Here is a 21,373-nt window from a genome sequence, read left to right as displayed (position 1 = left end):
TTTACCTTATTTAAATATTTTTAACTTAATACCATTTCAAATTCTCGTCTAGTTAATAATAAGTAAAAGTATGGGGTAATAAAATTAATCAAGCCGAAGATAAAGAATCTAATCTAGAAAATAAATCTACTATATTCAGAAAATAAAAAAATTACTTTAATTTAATCGCTAGATAAAAATTAAATTTATAATGAAAATAAATAATTGCATCTAATATATATATATATATATATATATATATATATATACATATACATATATACATATAGATAAATATGCCTATGAATGTGCGTATGTTAATGTAAATATAAGATTATCCATTACAGTGTATAGCAATTGATTACGCCTTCTTATGACTAGTACAACTGAAAAATTGAAGATAGTCACCTTGGACATTTACAGATCAAGTTGGCGCTTCGCCGCGGAGGAACATCGGATAACATCTGGTCTATATCATTTTCTTTCGTCGTTAGATTTGCTTGCTGAGGCTGCGTTGTTTGTAACTTTAACGCGAGAACTGGGAGTGCGTGTAATGATATGCATTACATGCCGAGGCCGCGGAAGAAGCTTTTTGATGATTTGAAAGCGCTTTGATCCATTTACTTTTTCTTTTCTTTTTTTAGAAGTCCGAGTAGACGATTTTGTTGTCTTGTGGCTTTTCGAATCTAATGGGTCGATAGATTGGCTGCGACTGGTCCCAACCTCTTGGCGCGGTGTTGTAATTCGTGAGATTCTGGTAACTTGAGATCTTCGGACCTTGATATGTGTTATCGTAAAGTTTTCCCGCTATTTCAAACAATCAGTTGATGGTCAATTAGTTTTGAATTATAATAAATTATTTGAAGATAATATTAATGTGATTATATAAGGAACTTAATAATTTTAAGATATCGTTAATTTTTCTCTTCATACCCTTAATTTACTCAATACGAAGGAAATCTTATATGCGTTAGATTTTTTTTTTTTTTTTTTTTTTTTTTTAATTATAATACACTGATTCATATACTTTATTAAAATTCGATTAATTGACTTTTAACCACAATATAAAGTGAGGATAATAAATATGCTCTTAGGCACTATTAGCGACATTTTATAAATTCATTATAAAGTTGTATTCTTTTATACGAATAAAATTCCATATAATTACTATGAAATTTTTAATGTAACAATTACCATTGAATACTTTTGATATAAAAAATTTTTCTCGAATACCGATTGCTATTTTAATATGTTAACTAACATCTTGAATCATTTTTAGTAACATTAGAAAAAAAAAGAAAAAAAAAAAGAAAGAAAAAAAAAATAGGAAAAAAAAGGAAAAACCATTATGTGACTAAGTAAAAGGAAACAACTACAAAGTAAAGATAACAAATGTAAATTTTAGTAATCTTATTAATGACGACTTATATGTTGTACTAAATTATTTTGGATATTAAATAAGCGTGTCACGTAAAGTGCTGATTGACAATCAATCGACATGCTATTTCAACTATTATTGTAAATTTAAAAATCACGAAAACGTGTTACTCAATAAAAAAAATACATTTAAAAGCCAAAGCATAGCAAAGCAAAAACATAAGTTTGCCTTTTTTTTTCGGTTATAATGACTACACTTGCCTACTTCTTCGGTGTACTCCTTTTTAAAACACTCGGGTGTCGTGGTGCCCGCGACGAGATTTTCTAACACCGGCGTACTCCTCAGATGTTTTTTCTGTGCTATTAAATCATCCTGCGAAGCTATTACCGCCAAGGCCACCGCATTATTATTTGGCTGCACGTCGACATCTAAATCTGTTGTTTTCTTTCCATTTCGTTCATCCTCAAAATTCTCAATAGTATCAAGCTGCGTTCGTTGAATCTGTTTTCGATAATATTCGTCAAGGGTACTCATAGACGACGATCTGTTGGTATTTGGACGATCAGTCGTTGGATTTATTAGCAGTCTATCGTCGACTCTATAAAAGTTTACAGGTGATAAGGAATCGTCTAGGGATTCGTCGTCGTCGTCGTCGTCGTCGTCGTCGTCATTGTCGTCGTCGTCATTGTCGTCATCGTCGTTGACGTCGTCGTCGTCGTCGTTGTCGTCGTTGTTGTTATTATTAATGACGTCGTCGTCATCTTCTTCATCGTGTTCCTCGTCGCCAGAACTCGCATAACCGATTCCTCTATATTGATTGCGCTGATGATAATCATCGGACTCCCGTCGATTATGATAGACCACCTCGCTTCTGCATTCGAAAAAGCGCGAAATATCGTTCTGATTGTTTATGACAGGTTCAACCTTAGGAGCGTACTGTTTCAATTGCATAATGGGTTTGCATGTTTTTTCAAATTCCTGAATAAGTTGTTTCACCGGAACTGGTGTGTAATCTTCATCCGGAATCTCATTCATCTCTTCATCCTCGTTATTTGGTTGATCTTGGTAACCGTTGCCATTATGATGATCATTGCCATTATGATGACTATTGCCGTTGTGACGACCATTGCCATTATGATGACCATTGCCATTATGACGACCATTGCCATTATGATGACCATTGCCGTTATGATGACCATTGCCATTGTGATGACCATTGCCATTTTGATAGCCATAAATTTGTGGCTGGTAGGCCGAATAATTACCACTAATTTGCTGATAATAGCTTTGGTTATTTTTAGATTGGCCGTGGTGATTACGGTGATTATGACCGTTACGATTATTGTGGCCATAATAGTGATGATTGTTTAAGCCATTATTAGCTCCCTGATATGATTGGTAATTATTTGATTGGCAATGCTGATGGTATTTACCATTTTGTACATTTTTACAGCGATTACTTTTGGTATGGCCATTATTGATGCTAGAATTACCAAAACGTTTATTATGATTGTGATCCATAGTGTTGCACGGATTAGAATCGTGGAAATTCAAACGCCGGAGATTCTCGACGACGTTATTATCGCGCGACGATGACTTCAATTCAGGATCTGTGCCGACAGCCACTTCACGCAAATAGATCTTCTTAACTTCAGTGTGACAAGGACTACAGTCTGAATGAGCACTGCTAAAGCTTGCATGTGAGCATTGATGCTGATGTTGATAAGCGCAGTCTAAGGAAAGGTTATTAGTTTCCAATGTATAAAAAAGAGGCTTCAAAATGTTAATATCCAACTCTTTCAAATTTATTTATGAAAAGCATTAAATCGCTACAATCTATCAATCAATGTTAATTATGGGAAAAAAATTCGTTTTCAAAATAATTCAAATTTCTCCTTTACAATTATTATCATTATCATTATTACCATTATTGTTATTATTGCTTTATTATCATTATTATTATTATCATTATTATTATTATCATTATCATTATTATTATTATTATTATTATTATTATTATTATTATTATTATTATTATTATTATTATTATTATTATTGTCGTCGTAGTTGTTGTTGTTGTTGCTGTTGTTAATTATTATTGTTATCGTTATAATTATTAATAGAACAAATTGAAAAAATTTTAATTTTATAAATACATTAATCTAATCGAATGTATTTGTTTGAAGGCAATACTGTACGCGGAATAGAATAGATATATTTTATAGAATTTATTTTCACGCGATTACCGAAGAAAAGTAAAAAATTGAAATAACATCTATTCAATTTCTTCGAAGAAACACTTATTTTTTACTGTGCTTTAAAATATTAAAAATAATTATATAATTTACAATCAATCACTGGGAGAAAAGAAAACGGCAAATGATAAAAAATTATGTTTAAAGAGAGAATACTTATTGACAATACTAAAATAAAGAATGATTCATTGTGTATGGCTATTTCATTATATTTAAAATAATTTAGAATTTTAATTTTATAAAATATTCATAATCCAGTTTTTTTTTTTTGTTTTTTTTTTTTTGTTTTTTGTTTTTTGTTTTTAATAAATCAAAAAAGCAGTTTATTATTTATCAGCATTAAATAAGCAGATTAATAGATAAATGCAGTAGTGTAAGATAACGATAAGATATTGAAAATTTTATAAGAAATTAAGTAATACGGATGAGTAAGCAATTATAAAAATATTATTATGATATTTGCAAGTGAAAAATGTTACTTAATTTTTATTGCATAAGAATTTGGCTTACTTGTCGTAGGTGGGCTTGAATAGTCCATGGACATGTCAACAGAGAATGGATTATACAAGGGCTTATTATTATCGAATTTTGAACTTTCGTTTGTATTAATTTCCTGTACAATAAATTATAAATGTATGTTATTTCATTTGATTGTTTCATTAACGTTAATTTTATATTACGTACCTGTTTCATCGAATATGTTGGTGTCTTTATGCAATTGTAATTACTTGATGATTGAGATTGTTCCGTATCGACAACCCACTTTTCCGATCTTTTTCTACGCTTTGCGAATATTTCAGCTCCTGTTGACAATAAATATGACTGTTGAAGAAGCTACCTGGAGTGACCATTTTTTCTTCTAATTTTTTTTTTTTTTTTTTTTTTCTTTAATTTCAATCACTTATTGCTAATTAGATGATTTTAAGTCAAAAAAAAAAAAAAAAAAATATATATATATATATGTTATATAAATTGTTTTAGCCACGTACCTGACTAAAACGTCAAATAAAAAAGAGAATAAGAAATCTAATGTCAATGGCTTAGTTACACCAAACATTATACTAATCTATGAATATTATTACAAGAAAAAAGAAAGAAATACATCTTATACATATATAATTACTTTCTTTCAATATTTTCCGCTCACTCCATCAAAGAATAATAATAATTACGTTTAATTTCATAATAAATTTTCAGATTGAACGAGATAGTAAATTCGAAAAAAAAAAAAAAAAAAAAAGAAAAAAAAATTAAAAAAATGAAGCAAATCCATGCAAAACTTTACTTAAAATATTCAAAGATTTTCGAATGATCTTTAATGCCTATGAACAAGTGGTTATAAGAACTGTCGTAAATTTATGAGAAATAAAGCTTAATCAGTATTAATGGAACGATCGGTTGATGTAATCATAATATAGAGCGTCAATTACGATAAAACACTTAATTAATTAATGACTTAAAGTACTGATAAGTTTAAATTAAATTGCCGTTACAGTTTCAACCAAAGACCCAAATATAAAATAACCGAGGCAGAGAAATATTTATAAATAGTTTTGACCTTGACGAAATATAAATACGTAAAAACAAGGAAAAATAAAGCCGACCCTAAGCAATTAAAAAAGTCTCGTCGCTGTCTTTATGATTAGTATGACATTTAGCTCGTTAATTCATCTCTCAAGAGTGTAAAAGTGATGTTGAGCGTACGTAAAGTAATACGATAATATAAGCGATTGAAGAATGATGCACAGACATAATTTCAAAATATTCGCACCAGCCCTTGCTCTTACTTTCCTCGAACGCTATCCCGACAGTACAAAGGTTCGACTGCACCAGTGGCGCTTATTATATGGACGAATTTTTGGCACTAATCTAACGGCCGTTAAAAGTTTGCGAAAAACTTGGCGTAACAGGCCAATCACCTCGGTGGTCTACGGCCCATCTAATTATACCTCCTCACCTAATCCATTTCTAATGTCTGACGTAATAAAATGTTTATCCTAATCAGCATTCATCTTGCTTTCAGTGCAAACAAACGCTTGGAAATATCATTCGGCATATAAGCGCTTATAATGGCTCTCCTCCACCTCCATCCCCACCTCCACCCCATACTCTCCACCTCTTCCTACTATCCGGGCTATATGTTTTTCGATATTAACGGAAAGTGTGAGAATAGAAAAGGATTCCTTGTCCAGCACGTACCGCGACCTTTTTGGGTATTCAAGTCCCGTACGATGTCGAACAGTCTTTCAGGATGCTGTGGTATCGTTTGAATATTCACTTCCTCGCCGAGTGCCTGGATGCCATGGATGTCCAATACTTTTCCGCTCGGATTCATCATGCATTTTAATGGCACTTTCTCCTTAAAAACACATAATACAGGGTTTGTTTTATAGCGAACAGGGGTTTGCCGCATTCAATTATCATTACGGAATTACGGGCTGTCAATTTCACTGGCCAAAATTATCCATCGATTAATTCAGGTTTACGTGCATATTTGCGACTATTACGTACAATAGAATATGCAACGCGAGCAACGAGCCAATGTCAGGAGAATTTTTGTAAAAGACAAAACCAAAAACAAAACCAAAAACAAACAAACAAAAACAATACAAAACAAATTGCACTCAATAAACCCTTTTTAGATTTTAAAAGTTTACATTGATTTAAAGACCGTGACAGCTTCCCCTCATTTTTTTTTTTTTTTTTTTTTTTTTTTTTTTTTTTTTTTTTTTTTTTATCAAACTACGTCTTATGAATGGATCATACGTACTTTCAGCACAGGTGACAACGTCTCTTCCTCGTCCTCTACACCTAAAAGTTAAAAACAAAACGATATGATTGAGCGAGCGCTATGTTTTACTGGCATCTCGCATAATTAAATGTCAAACGAAATAATGTAAAATGTTGTTTGTGCATAGTGAGATGGGAGTAGGTGAATTCGTGTCCGTATCATACTTGCCGTTACCGTCGTGAATCCATTTGACCGAACGCTTCTTCCTGTTGACGTACATCGATTGGCCCTTGCTCTTCACGTTCTTGACGTCGCTCAGGGAATTAGAGATTCGTCGTGCCAGTTCCACTTGGTCTTCCACCGTCGGGTGAGTCGGCGCATAGAAGTAAGACGAGGCGTACATTTTCTCTGCGGGATAACAGTCGGTTTACCTTTTGCGTTTCTTATGCACAATCGAGAGGATTATGTTGGACAATTCGATTCTCGCCGCGTCATCTCTGTTATTGTTTATTCTAATTAATTTACTATCGCATGCCTCCCGCGGTATTGTTACATTCATGGAATCATGATATCAACAGATCATTCGTATCTGCCCTATATTTATTAAGGATAGTAAATTATCCTTTAGGATATTTTCCAATGTATTTTGGCATTTTCATTCGACCAAATGAATTATAGATAGATTTACCGTCGCCTATCAGTTTTACTGACTTGTTGTTTTTTTTTTTCTTTTAAACTACGAGCAAGTAGATCGTGCAAAAAATTCTTTTCGTTTCTTTCTTTCTTTCTTTCTTTCTTTTTTTTTTTTTTTTTTTCTTCTGTTTTTCTATGTTTTTAAAGTAACATTACATTATATAACACAACGTAATAATTTTATTACTCGTTTCAAGATTAAATGGAAAATATGGTAAAAAAAAAAAAAAAAAAAAATATTTATTTATAGCCGCTTTAAACTTATCAGTAAAAAATGCTATAATTTTGCAATGATTTTTTCGATAAAATTGAAATATTATTTATTTTCTTTTATTTAAAACATTGCGAATAAACAGCGATAAAAAGTATTTTACGTTTACATATTCACTTTAAGAAATATCTCGAAAACTTTTTACCTTGGTTATTGAAATTGATAATGTTTTTATTATTTCAAAGATAAGGTCTTAACGAAAATTAAACAAATAATAAAGATATTAAGCGCTCGGCTATTATTATACATTGCTACGCTGAACATAAACGACGTGTATTTTTCTGATAATTGTAGGGCAATTTGTTTCTATAAATTGTTTGATTAATTTTTGAAATTCTACACCGTAAAATTATTAATTTAGCTGTAATAATGCCTTCGTCGGCAAATATTAAAAATTAGAAAAATAAAAAAAAAAGAGAAAAAAAAAAAGACAAAACTAACTGCTCACTCTTCATTGCGACAGAGCTCAAGTTGTAATATATGTTTAAACACGCTTTGCGTGATTTTTTCTATATTTAATAATACGAAATTGCTTACTATTCTTTACGTGCGTTATCTCTGTCGCGTCTGATGCAGGGGTTAGCAACTTTTGCAAGTTTATCGGAGTTGAGTTTCCGCTCTCCTGTAAAGAAGCATTTCAATTGCCATTAGTCATTATTGTAACTTCAATATTATTAAATTGGAGTTAGCTTTATTTTCGAATTAAATGAATAGTCATCACGACTTAAATAGGACCGAGTATCATTATACAATTCTTATGAAAAATTTTCTTCTGACATTCTCATAAAAGTTTATCAGGTCTCTGCCAATTACGCTCGCGGGTCTTTGCGGAGAGTGAAATCGTTATATTTTCCATTTGTTCCTCGTCGTCGTCGTTTTTTGTTTTTGTTTTTTTTTTGTTTTTTGTTTGTTTTTTTTTTTGTTTTTTGTTTTTGTTTTTTGTTTTTTTTTCTTCGTAATCGAGACTTTAATTGCCGCGCTGACGGTGTAGTAGGCTTCGCGTAAATAACGACAATGTCCCTTCGGTATATTCGTCAATTGGAGTACACGCGAATCAGCGATAAAACTATCCATTCAACTTTAATCGACGACTGCGCAGAAGCGCGCGCCGAGCATGAAAAATTGACCCTCGCTCATATTTCCGATTTGGCTACTGGATATCAAGAAATGCGTATAAATAATAAGAGACTCGTTACGAAGGCTAATATTAGCCGCGATAAGGCCCACGGTCGATTTAACCAAGTCGATTTCACTTCTTCAGTCGATTTCGCTGAAGTTGAGGGAAACTGGACTTGGCGGGACTTCTCGATCGAGGCTCGCGACGCGCCAAATAAATCGTTTACCATGTCGAAGTGCAGAATCTTCGAGGTCAGGTTCTCGATAAAGTTCCTCTTGACGGGGTCGCGCAGGTCCGAGGGCTTAAGGCCGCGTTCGCTCACTACCACATTATCCGCGGATATGCTCCGCTGCAGGAAGCTCCTGAGACCGCTGCCGCTTCCACCGCTGTTGATCGCTCGGGCGGACAAGTTTACGCGCTTGTTGCCGCTGTTGCCAAGGAACCCGGCATTGCGCGTCTCGTTCGACCTGAAGATGTTGTAAGCCGCGTTGTTCAGGATACTGCGACGCTTACTGTCGAATTGCCTGGTTTGAGGAATCGAGAATGTGTACGTTAGTTCGTAGCACCAAGTTTTGTTCGCTTCTCGCTTAATGCGATTGAAAATGCCGAATATGCGATTATTTATACGGCAGAGATTCAATATCGATTATATCAAGCGGCTTATGCATTCAAGCCTATGACATTAAATTAAATTTTCAAGCTCTCGAGCATCTCGGATTTTCTCAATATTATTCGAAATTTCTTTTCTCTTTTAGGAACGAGAGCGCAAACAAGATCAACAATCATGTTTATTATTTAATTGTTGAACTTTCGAAATGACAAAGTATTAGTTAATTATGAATTTAATTATAAATTGTAGGCATCTTAATAAAAATATTAAATTTTCATTCAATTAAATCATTTGTCAAATGAAATATAATTCACTAACTATTGTCAATGTTAATATATATATATATATATATATATATGTCCATTATTTAATATATACGTATACACAAAGATTAGCTGATAAAATTAATTTGGGTACATAAGCCAAACATAAAATTAATATTTACCAAGCTTAAACAACATTTAAAAACGAAAATTATTTAGTACAAAGCTATTAGTATATCTTACGATGATAAGTAGTGAGATATGAGACTGAAAGTAACGAAAGACAAATTAAATGACTAATTTCTAATACTTTTTTGCTCCACTGTTAATCTTCTAATAACTAATTGACATTCATACTTAATACAAAATAATGAATTCAACATTCACATTATTATTATTTAGATAGCTTATAAGTCTGTAAAACAATTATTTTCAATACTTTAGTTCCCACTTATAAACAACGATTTTTAACAAATTAATTATTTTTTAATAAAGATTGATGTTTTAAAGGTATACATAAATATTTTACTTTTAATAAATATATATTGTTAAAATAATGGTAACTTAATTTCTTATAAAATTAATAAGAAATGTATGTATTATTAAAATTATCATATCACGATAGCGGAAATAATTAAAAGGAACCAACAATATTGTGGCTATTAATTAATTGTTAAATTATTTTTAAACGTAAATTTAATACAATAAGTAAGTAAATGTTGAACTAATATATTACGTTTGACTTTTCAAGAAAGAGCGCATATTGTCAACTAATAATTTCAATATAATCTCTACTTGTAATTATATTAATTATATTTATTGTATTTATTCGTAACTATTGAAGTTTGATGCTTAATAATAAATTAAATTTGGTATCGCACATCCACATCTATGATTATTAGTAATCAAGAAATACAAGATAAAAAATGATGAGGAAATGGAAGAGAAGTAAAATAAAACATCTACGCAGTCTAATATTCGTTATTGCCTATCTACTCGAACGAGTAACATGTCGAAGGAAAGAAGGAGGAGGAGGAGGAGAAGGAGGAGGAGGAGGAGGAGGAGGAGGAGGAAGAAGAGGAGCAGGAGGAGGACGAGGAGAAAGAGAGAAAGGGAGAGGGAGAGAGAGAGAGAGAGAGAGAGAGAGAGAGACGATTATTGGTGGTCGTCCAAGAGGCCAATTAATTCCACGCCATATATATTGGCATCCGTACAACGGTTTAGCCACCGCTGTCTTTCACTCTCTTTCTCTCCTTCCTCTCCTCCATCACAATTCGCTCGCTCGCTCATGCACTCTCTCTCTCTCTCTCTCTCTCTCTCTCTCTCCATCTCGCTTTTGTATATCTTGGATGGTTCTTCTTGTAAAAGAAACGCTAAATTTATCTGTCGTAACGTAATACGTAGTAGGCCAGTGCTACGCATAGAATCAGGGACAAGTAGAACGTCAATTCTTATTTGTTTGTACCATCTATGATCAGCAGCAGTTTGTCTTATTTTCACTTTTTTCCTTATTATCTATACACTTTTTAATTATTAATCTACAGAGAGTATTGAAAAATATTTTTTTTATACTTTTATCTGTTACGCAATCATTTTTTTGTTTTGTTTTTATCTTTTTTTGTTAAATTAATTTTTTAGACCTCTCGACTTGGATTATGGTATTTGGGAATTAATTGTTATTAAATTTATGTAATTATTCTTTACTTTTAAGAAAAGCAGCTTTATTATAGCATAATAAAATAATGGAAATGCTATTTATTGTAAAAGTCAATAAATATTTTTAAATATATTAATTTTAAAATATATTAATAAGTGACAATTCAAACATTCAAAAGATACTTGTAATTCAGTAATGCTGATTCGTTAAATTTTAACTTTTCTTAATAAATTCTAATAACAATATATACATAAAATTTATTGCAATTTTAACTTCTTAATTTACATATACCGACTATCGAGTATTAATAAATTTTCATATCGAACTTTTGTGAATGCTAAAAGTAAGTAGTTACTTTAGTTAAAAGATTATTTTAAAATAGCTCATTCTTGGGAAAATTTTCAAAGAAAAACTCTTCGCATAAACATATTGAATTTAATTATTTTTACAGCATAAATTTGAATTAAAATATAATTTTTTTTTTAAATTTAAGCTCCATTTTTTTTTTTTATTGAATTATTTGAAAGTATTTTGTTATAATTATTATAATGTAAACTAATTCATTTTTTTTTTTTACAATTTCATGAACTCTTTTAGATAGATTTGATATGGATTTACAGGTAAGATGGAAAATTTTACTCGAAATTAATTAAAGCATTAGGTATCAATAAGTAGTATATTATACATATTTTAATGCAGTTAATATTCCTGTTTTTCAAATATGAAACTTGAAATTTCTTATAATTTCTTGCGATTTTATAGATTTAATAATTTATAAAATTCTCAATACCAAATACAGCTTAATATCATTATTATTACAATATATTTTTAATGGACACAAACTTATGTCTTTTAACGCTTAAAATACGTATTATTGATCATTCATTTTTAAATTAATAATAACATATAAAATAACTGGAATAGTTTATTATTTTATATTGTTTTCATTGTTATGATATTTGATATGACACCTGAATATTTAATTTAAATAAGATATTATATTTGAAATGTAATATCTTATTTATGTTATTTATTGTTATTATTTAATACGCATGCATTTATTAAATTTTTTACTTCAGAAGCTACATAGAGACAGATACTTAACTATGATTCATTGCAAATTTTTATTAATAATTTTAAATATTGTCATTAGTTTAAAAGAAGAAAAGAGAAAAGTAATTATAAATTTATTATCATTAATATTTAAAATCATGTAATACTTAAAGCTTTGTATACCCTTGCCAAATACATTTTATTACGTAATCTCTTTAATCTGTATTAATGTTTTCTAATAAAAACTGCAACGTTCTAAAAAGTTAATATCAGTATTTAGATATTTTATTTTATTTATATAACTTATTATTTATTAATCGACGATCCCGATTCATTTTAAACTTGGCGTATTACGTACCGAATATGCTGTAATAATCGATTGTTTGATCCAGTTGAAAATTGAAATTATTCCTTTCATTTCATCGATACAGAAGTTAATTATTTTCTTTCGCCAATACATAAATTCACTGATAAATTATTTTACTTTCCTAAGCAAACATTAGACTTGTCATACGAAAGCGTATAAATCACATAATGCTCTATTTAATGCTTGTTAAACAAATTACGTTACGAGATAATATTAGAACGTTAGAAGCAGTTGGTTAAAAAAAAAAAAAATAAATTTTATTATTGCTTTTAAGTCTCATTAATTCACATGAATGATCATAATTATTCTATTACATTTTTCTAAAATCTCTTCTCTAAAGGAAAATTCATTCATTAATTTTACTATCTCGTACTGTTTATTTTTAACAGTTATTTCAATAATATTTTTGTGCATCATTTTTCAATTTATGCAGCACTATTTTTCATTTTTATCTTATTGATCTTCTTTATGTACGGCATTACATTGTGATTCGTTATTTATACGTTAATCCGCGTTCCACTTCTTAACTTCATATTTTTATCAATGAGAAAATTAAATGCTGACAATATAAACAACGCAGACAATATATTCTGAGGAATTTTTATAATTAAGATTATGTTTGTTAATGTATCTGCTTGTGAAAAGTACTTGTTAAAACATGTCAAAGAAAATTTTTTTTTTTTTTTCATATTTCCTTTTAAATATCATAAATAAATATGTCTCATATTATTAAAATTCAGTATAAAATTATTAGGAAGGTCAAGATCATTGGAATTTTTAAAAACGCGTTCATCATGTATACAATGTATTTTTATATTATATCATTAAACTAATAATACCTGAATTATATTAGCATAAAAACATATAAATTTATTCTTATAGAGTATAATAATATTATGAGTATAAAATATTTAAAGTTTTAATAAATAAATCTATCTTAAAATTATGTTTCATGTATCATGAAACATTTTACACGGAATGAATTTCTTCTCATGAATTTCTTCATAAAATACAACTTACGATTTACTAAAAAATAATATTGAATTAACTGGTTGCTCGTATTTCTCAAGAAACAATTGTTATCAAGAGATGTAACACAAGGTCGAAAGGCATTTTAAAAATGACAAAGACGCTAGAAGAAATATGAGAAAGAAGAAAAAAAAAGTATATATATATATATATATTTTTTTTTTTTATTGCGGGGGACGTAACATACCGAGAATGATCGAGATACGCGTGTGATTGTATTTTTAGCACGAACGGGGAGCTAAACGGGTTTTTCCCTTCGGAACTCAAAACTCACACCGAAGCGAACTGTGAATAAAGTGGAATAAAATAAAAATGAAAATAAATATAAATGAAGCAAAAGATAAAAGTAAAGAACATGAAAATATAAAGGAGGAGGAGAAAGAAGAAGAAACGCAAGAAGAAGAAGAAGAAGAAGAAGAAGAAGAAGAAGAAGAAGAAGCAGAATAAGAAGAAGGAGAGGAGAATAAGAAGAAGAGAAACAAGAAGATTAAATGCTCTATTCTACTAGTTGAAATTAATGGAAAGTGTAGTGTCCGTTCAAGTAGAAAAAGTCTCAACATAGTTAGACAGATTTACATAGTTGGTATATTTACAGTGAAGGTTAAGGTAATAATTTACTGATTTACTAATTCGTAATTATTCAGACATATAAATTGTTTAAATTCGCAAAAGTCATTATTTATCTTTTAAATTAGTAGGCAGTAAAAGCACTCGTCGCAATAATAATTTTACACATAATTGTAGCAATGTCGGTTGATACTTGATATAAAAATAAAATCTGTCATCGGGATATTTGATTTTTTTTTCTTAAAATGCTAAACATACTGTGGGCTACATACTTGCAAAATATTGAAGAAAGTTATTCTTGTCTTTTAATTTTCAGATTAATACACAGTAGTATTGCAACTAAAAATAAACCTTTCAGACGTATCTTAATGTTCGAAGCTCACTCGAAATAATTTGGCTTGTACGTTGATTTGAAAAGTATTTTGCTTAATGTAAAAATAAAAGCTAATGTTATAATGGTAAGATTGAATTTAATTAAAATTTAATGAATTGACCAGTAAGCTTTTATTTTTACAAAGTTACGTGTAAAAATAAGCTTATATTCGAAATTATAAATATTTTAAAAATTTTACGATACTTCGTTTATAATAATAAAGATAATTCAAGAATAGTAAATAAACGAAACGTTGATATTGTTTTTTATGAATTTTTATAACAAATTTTTGCCCAGGGCTGTCTCAACAATACCCGCAAATACTATATTAAAACAATCTTTTGTACTAGCTGTCGCATTGGTATTTATATTAATTTTTAATTTTCGTACTAACTGTCATCGTATAATTTCTCTTTTATCATGGAACAAAAATTTAGAAGAAGTGTGATGTGCAGTAAATCTGTTAAAACGTTGAAGAAAAAAAAATATAACGTGTATCAATTATTGAAATATGTCAACGAAATACGAGCATTCCTGTTATGAATAGACTGGCAAAAGAATAAGTAAGCATGTAATATTCTAGATGAAGCATTAAACGAAGAACAATTGAAGGAGGTACATATGTTAGTTGGTAAATTCAACTCAAATGAAGGCACGTGCAGGTAAAAATACATGTTCACATAATCCCAATGAAAATGTCAGTCAGTAGTTTAGGAAACGAGTGATTCGTCGCAAATGATAAAGTGAAATTCGAAGCCGCCGCTATCGCCAACCTCAAATGCCAATAGTCAGCCCATACGTATTGCAAGTTCAGGTTTTCCCCGCTAAAATTTGCTGTAACAGCACGGCGAATAGGCGAATGGCGCGCGAATGGTTAGTTTAAAAAACTTATGCTCCTTCGGTACAAAAGACACACAGAACAAAAAAAAAAAAAAAAAAACAATAAATAAATAAAGCAGCGGGAAAGCCGTAACGGAAATGAATGTCGGGCGCGAGTGTGTGAAAGCTCGGCGAGTTTTACTTATCGCTCATCTGCGTGCTCCTCCTCATGACTCGCGGGAATTTTGCGTCTCTCCTGTGTTAGCCCGACGACACGAGAGAGCCACCCTCGCTTCCTCCCTCCCATCTATCCACCCATCCACCCACCCTCCCTCCCTCTGTCTCTCTAGTCTTCTCTCTATCTCACTAATTCGCTCGCAGTCTCTCCTCTTCCCGGCGTCCTCGGCGGCCTCTTTTCTCCTTTCGCTTTTCTCCCTTGCCCACGACTGCGCTCTCTCTCTCTCTCTCTCTCTTTCTCTCTCTCTCTCTCTCGCTCGCTCACCCGTTCTCTCCTTCTCTCTATCTATATCTCTGTCTCTGTCTGTCTGTCTGTCTGTCTGTCTGTCTCTTTCTCTCTCTCTCTCTCTCTGTCGTGCCTAGCACTCAAGCTGACAAAAAAAAATCTTCGCGCAAATAAGAGTTGTCCGCGCGCTTATGTAACACGTATCGAGAGATCGAAACGTCGTACGCAAATCTCACGACTCTCGAGGCTTCCCTCGCCAATCACGGCGATATTCACTTTGGCGCGGATCCGCCGCAAAATACAGCCGCTCACAGACCCGAGCGACGTTCCCGCGATTCTGTAGGAACGTCCCCTACTCGCCACTTCGCAGCTGCGCCAGGCGAATCCTCCTCTGTCTCCTACTCGTTCGAGTGAGAGTGCCCCGGCACTTTTCGCTTTTCCTCCTTCTAATTTTTTCTTCTCCTTCACACCTCTTCTCGCCCAGTAGAGACCCCCCCCCCCACACACACACACAAAACCCCCCTCAACACCCCACCTACTAACGCGACCGCACCCGTTGTTACAGAGCGTCCCGGTCTCTCTCGCTTTCTCTCCCTCTCGTCTGCGACTATTGGTTAAATTGACTCGCGATCGCGCCTTCCACGAACCATTAATTCCACATTCAACGTTAGAGAGATCGAATCGGTAAAGGGGCATATTATTTTTAAATGAGTTGTTTGGAGTTTCTGAAATAGGGAGATCACGATTGCTAAAGAAAAAATGATATTTTTTCATACAAAAAATAATCGATAAATTGAAGTCGATTATATTTCTCGGGCTCTATATATCGATTAATCTGAGACAATTGGCGTTCTCAGCAAATAAAATGATCAAATATATTATTATAATGCAATTGGAAATCCTCGTAAAATATACGCTGCCTTCTGAATATGTTAATTACGAATTTCATAAAACCCAAGCAATTTAGAAATATCTATATATTGTTGTTAAAGAAAGATTAATATAAAAAGCAATTCCGTTCCTAAGAATTAACGGTGCGTTTTCCCAACCCTCGCTCACAGCCAAAGCTACGAATTGCCATAAAAGAAGCAATAATATTATTAAATTATTAAATCATTAAATGAAAAGGGCATGTACGAAATACATACTTATATCATGTAATATTTATCAATGTTTATTGTTTCACACGTATTTATATTAATAAATTCAAATAAATCGTCAGTCCTCTATTTATAAATAAAAAGAAATTTTATCAATCGAAATAATATTATTGGTTCGTAACTAATATCGAGGTAATTTTAAAATTGAAGTTTTATAAATATAAATCTAAATATTAAATGCTAACAATATGTTGAATCGACGATCTCACCGTTGGGGCAATTTTCCAAATTAGGTAATATAGAACCCAATTAGTGTTGTGATGGGTAGACGATTAACAATGAAAAGTATTAATTTAATGCAAGACGACTTTGATATTAAAATTATCTTAGTATTATATGTAGTATTCATCATATACTTAAATTTTATATTTTCAAATTTATTTACATAGTACAAGATGGATTGCTTATAACTAACAATACTTATTTAGAATAAGAACAATGCACTTTAAATGAAATTCTTGGTTAAATAATAGAATATATTCGTTATTAATTAACAATTATTAATGTAAATTAAAATAATAGTCTTTTATGTAGACAATAAAATATTTTAAGAAAATCTACTTAAAAAATCCTGTTTACGCACAACTTTATATATTTTTGATAAATATATAAGTTATCGATTGTCAATCTATCTACCGTTCGTTAAATTTCTGTTCTTACGACATTATCGAAATCAATAATAAAAATATTAATTAATAAAGATTAATAGTATCAAAGTAATAAAGTACGAATTTTTTTCTCTTCATTATTTACTTACACAGACACTTGCTGTAAAAAACCTTTTTTTATCTCATAATTGATAAATATTTGATGTGTAAGAGTATTGATTTTGTCAAGTAACATTTCATCATATTATTTAGTACAAAAAAATAATTTTTTAAATATTCGACAGTAATGATAAATATTTCAAAAATCACTAAGTTGATACTGTAAAATTATTCGTTTAATCGATAACTTATATTATTTATCAGTATTGAGTTTTCAATTTGAAATTCAAGATACAATAATGAGAATACATTAGCTTTGTACATAATAATAATAATTTAAACTTACTGCATATAATTATAAATAAGGAAATATTACAATTTTATTATAAATGCAGCATTCCGTAAAGTTCTATATTGTGGCACAATAGGCGACACAATTTCTATCCCACACACACACACACACACACACACACACACACACACACACACACACATATATTATATATACCGATGTAGAAACTGTTCCAGTTTTTATATTTTCTAATGATTTTTCGAGGAAAATTTGATAAACTGAATTTCTTAATAGTGCTGTTTATTTAAAGTGCCCACACTTCTATTTAAAATATTATATTTTACTGAAGCATACGTGCAAGTTGTAGCTATGCTTTCTAAATCACTTCAATATTAAATAAGTAAATAATTATTATTTAAATATTATGAAGAAATTTATTGTTAAAACGGATATTCGGAGATGTTGAATATAAATTTTATAAATATGTCGGTAGTAATAAATAATAAAAGCTTTTCCATCTAAATTTCATAATACTGAGCTCTTAAAGAATTATATCTAAACATATCTATGGCAATTCCACGTCTTCGCACCTATTGAAAACATATTCTATTACTAGAGAATGGAATACTTGAAAAAATAACGTTAATTCCTATTAATATAAAGAACTAATTAGATTTCTTTTCATATATGTTATTATCGTCACAGATATCCTAAATCATTAGTTATCATCGTTACCGACTTTAGCTCGTGGAATATCGAAAACTGAATATATTTTTGTTAGAAGTAGAATGTTAACAATATTGTTTACACTAAAAATTTATTTATAAATGAAAAAATTTAGTAGTAGAAAAAAGTAAGTAGTAGTAGTAGTAGTAGTAGTAGTAGTAGTAGTAGTAGTAGTAGTAGTAGTAGTAGTAGTAGTAGTAGTAGTAGTAGTAGTAGTAGTAGTAGTAGTAGTAGTAGTAGTAGTAGTAGTAGTAGTAGTAGTAGTAGTAGTAGTAGTAGTAGTAGTAGTAGTAGTAGTAGTAGTAGTAGTAGTAGTAGTAGTAGTAGTAGTAGTAGTAGTAGTAGTAGTAGTAGTAGTAGTAGTAGTAGTAGTAGTAGTAGTAGTAGTAGTAGTAGTAGTAGTAGTAGTAGTAGTAGTAGTAGTAGTAGTAGTAGTAGTAGTAGTAGTAGTAGTAGTAGTAGTAGTAGTAGTAGTAGTAGTAGTAGTAGTAGTAGTAGTAGTAGTAGTAGTAGTAGTAGTAGTAGTAGTAGTAGTAGTAGTAGTAGTAGTAGTAGTAGTAGTAGTAGTAGTAGTAGTAGTAGTAGTAGTAGTAGTAGTAGTAGTAGTAGTAGTAGTAGTAGTAGTAGTAGTAGTAGTAGTAGTAGTAGTAGTAGTAGTAGTAGTAGTAGTAGTAGTAGTAGTAGTAGTAAATAATGTTGGTGGTTGTATATGTTAAATTAAAAAAAAAGTAAATAATAATAATATGTTTGAAAATCACATTTAATAATCATATCGGATTATTAAAATACAATAAAAGAAGTTTTACAAATAAACCATGTCATTGAATAATGTATGAATAATTTTTAATCGAAAGTAGCCTATTTTTATATATTTGTAAATACAATTTTTTCTTATTTTTAAGCAAGCTTCGCATTGTGAAATAAAAAAAAAAAAAAAAAAAAAAAAAAAAAAACAAAGTTGATTTTAAATCGTAATTTATATATATTCCAATAAAATTGACATATACTTATTCGTTTTAACAGTTTCCATTGTAATACGCTTGCTAACACATCTATTTTGAGATCATGAATCTTTGCTACAAACGAATGACAAGAGCGTAAATTTACCGATTCTCAGGGTTTTATGTTTACATAATACGAGAGTATAATTGTTGATTTACACAGACGCACCAACGAATTGCTACAAATTTTAGCCTCCTTTAGCCTAATTTTAAAATTATTAAATTATTCAAGTCAATTCTACATTTATTGAATTAGCTAATATTTAAAAGGCACATGGACGAAGTTCTTTGTGACACAACACCAACGACTCGGTTAATTTTGTACATAAACGCGTATTAAATATGAGAAAAGTGCCAACGCACAATGATCATTAACGGTACAATGGAGCCTCCGTTAATTGTGCTTATCGGGGAATTGGAAATGGGAAAAAAAAAAAATTGGAAACAAAAGGAGAAATACAAGCAGTGCTCGTGCACACGTGCAAACAACCCATCGCTAATATTACGTACGTGTTAGGTGTGAATCCCTAAAAGGATTATCGATGACTCCCAATGTGTTTTATCATTTCACACGACTCGCGCGCAAACGTACATACGGCCAGCGATGCCGGATTTACTTTGGACGCGGGCCCGCGTGAAAGGCTTTTCTTCCCAGCTCCTCTCTCTCTCTCTCTCTCTCTCTCTCTCTCTCTCTCTCTCTTTCAAAAATCCCTCTTTCTAACTTCCTCGCACAGTCGACGACACGTTCGGAGAGTGCAAAGTAAAAATAGGCATCGGAAAGCTTCGCCTTAAAGAATCGGCGCGCTTTAGTGGCCACACTGGCACTTCCCGGTCTATCGACGAGCAGCACTCACTCCTTTTATTTCCCATTTCTAATAACATAACTGATAAAATAAAAATGGCGCGTAATGCCGTGGGAGAAACTTTAAAAAATATTAACGGCTACTTATCGAACGATTCAAGCATTATAAACTCGACAATCGTCGCTTAAACATTCACTCACGTGCTTAGTTATTTTCCTCTTGTAGATATGCGATGCATTTTAGCGGTTACCAACGGTTCCTTCGATTTTCGTTCCCAACGAGTCATTAGCCGGTCAATAAAAATCGAATACATCGATATCCACAAAATTTTTAACATCCATTCGAATAGTAGACGACTGTTTTTTTTTTAGATTATCACTTATGTCTATAATATATAGTAGATATTTGTGATATAAAGGAGATATAAAGTCGACTGTTATATAAAACTAAGTGTTAAGCGAATACGAAAGTTAAGAAGTTGAATTCAATAAAATGGAAAATAATGCAAATTTCTAAGTCCACGGGATATACAACCTCTTTAATACAATTAACATTATTTACTTACTTTGCCGAGTAATTTGCAACTATTTGTAACTTTGTTGTACATTGTAACACTAACAATATAAACATACGTAATACCAAGTCTTTTATTGAAAAATAACGAAAAAATTCAAACAAAATATATATATGCACACAGCACGTGTGTTTGTGCTGTCAGTATGACGTCATCCTTCGACCGACACACGATAAAGCTTAGGCGATCGGAACTTTGACGCTTTCGTGACACGCTTGGCAGACAATGTAATGAAGAATTGACGGTATCGAATATAAACTTGGCTCAAAAATAATTATATTTTTAAATGGGATTCTCAAAATTATTTGTTGCTTAACTGTGGATAGCGAAGACATCGGTTTATTAATCTAGAGCTAACGGTCTTCCATACTCGACGATGCCTTAATCAAGAATACTCGCATCCATTTACTATGGAAATTTACCATTGCAAATTACATAAAAGCAGCGCAATTTAATGGGAAACATTATTATTCAATTATATCGGC

General features: G+C 31.0%; 1 protein-coding gene across 1 annotated transcript; it reads right to left on the bottom strand.

Annotated features, from left to right (window-relative positions):
• Positions 1 to 619: 619 nt before the first annotated feature.
• LOC105362721 (uncharacterized membrane protein DDB_G0293934) lies at positions 620 to 20,966 on the bottom strand. Its single transcript, XM_011500207.1, has 11 exons — positions 20,880 to 20,966; positions 8,651 to 8,948; positions 7,845 to 7,929; positions 6,578 to 6,751; positions 6,383 to 6,423; positions 5,812 to 5,971; positions 4,297 to 4,415; positions 4,123 to 4,225; positions 2,068 to 3,090; positions 1,618 to 1,791; positions 620 to 786 (listed from the first exon to the last, which is right to left on the bottom strand). The coding sequence occupies exons 1-11, from the start codon at positions 20,942 to 20,944 to the stop codon at positions 620 to 622; spliced, it is 2,409 nt and encodes an 802-aa protein (XP_011498509.1). The 5' UTR covers positions 20,945 to 20,966.
• Between the last annotated feature and the right edge of the window lie 407 nt (positions 20,967 to 21,373).

Source organism: Ceratosolen solmsi, unplaced genomic scaffold (genome assembly GCF_000503995.2).
Source record: "Ceratosolen solmsi marchali unplaced genomic scaffold, CerSol_1.0 scaffold41, whole genome shotgun sequence".
NCBI classification, from domain to species: domain Eukaryota; kingdom Metazoa; phylum Arthropoda; class Insecta; order Hymenoptera; family Agaonidae; genus Ceratosolen; species Ceratosolen solmsi.
This window is presented reverse-complemented; position numbering and strand designations above follow the sequence as displayed.

Coding starts and splice junctions, on each gene's coding strand:
- LOC105362721 (XM_011500207.1), bottom strand. CDS start 20,944: ATGTTTATATTGTTAGTGTTACAATGTACAACAAAGTTACAAATAGTT. Junction 4,416..5,811: donor GAATACCCAAAAAGGTCGCG/GTACGTGCTGGA, acceptor TATTGTCAACAG/GAGCTGAAATATTCGCAAAG. Junction 1,792..2,067: donor CGACGACAACGACGACGACG/ACGACGTCAACG, acceptor AGAAAACAACAG/ATTTAGATGTCGACGTGCAG.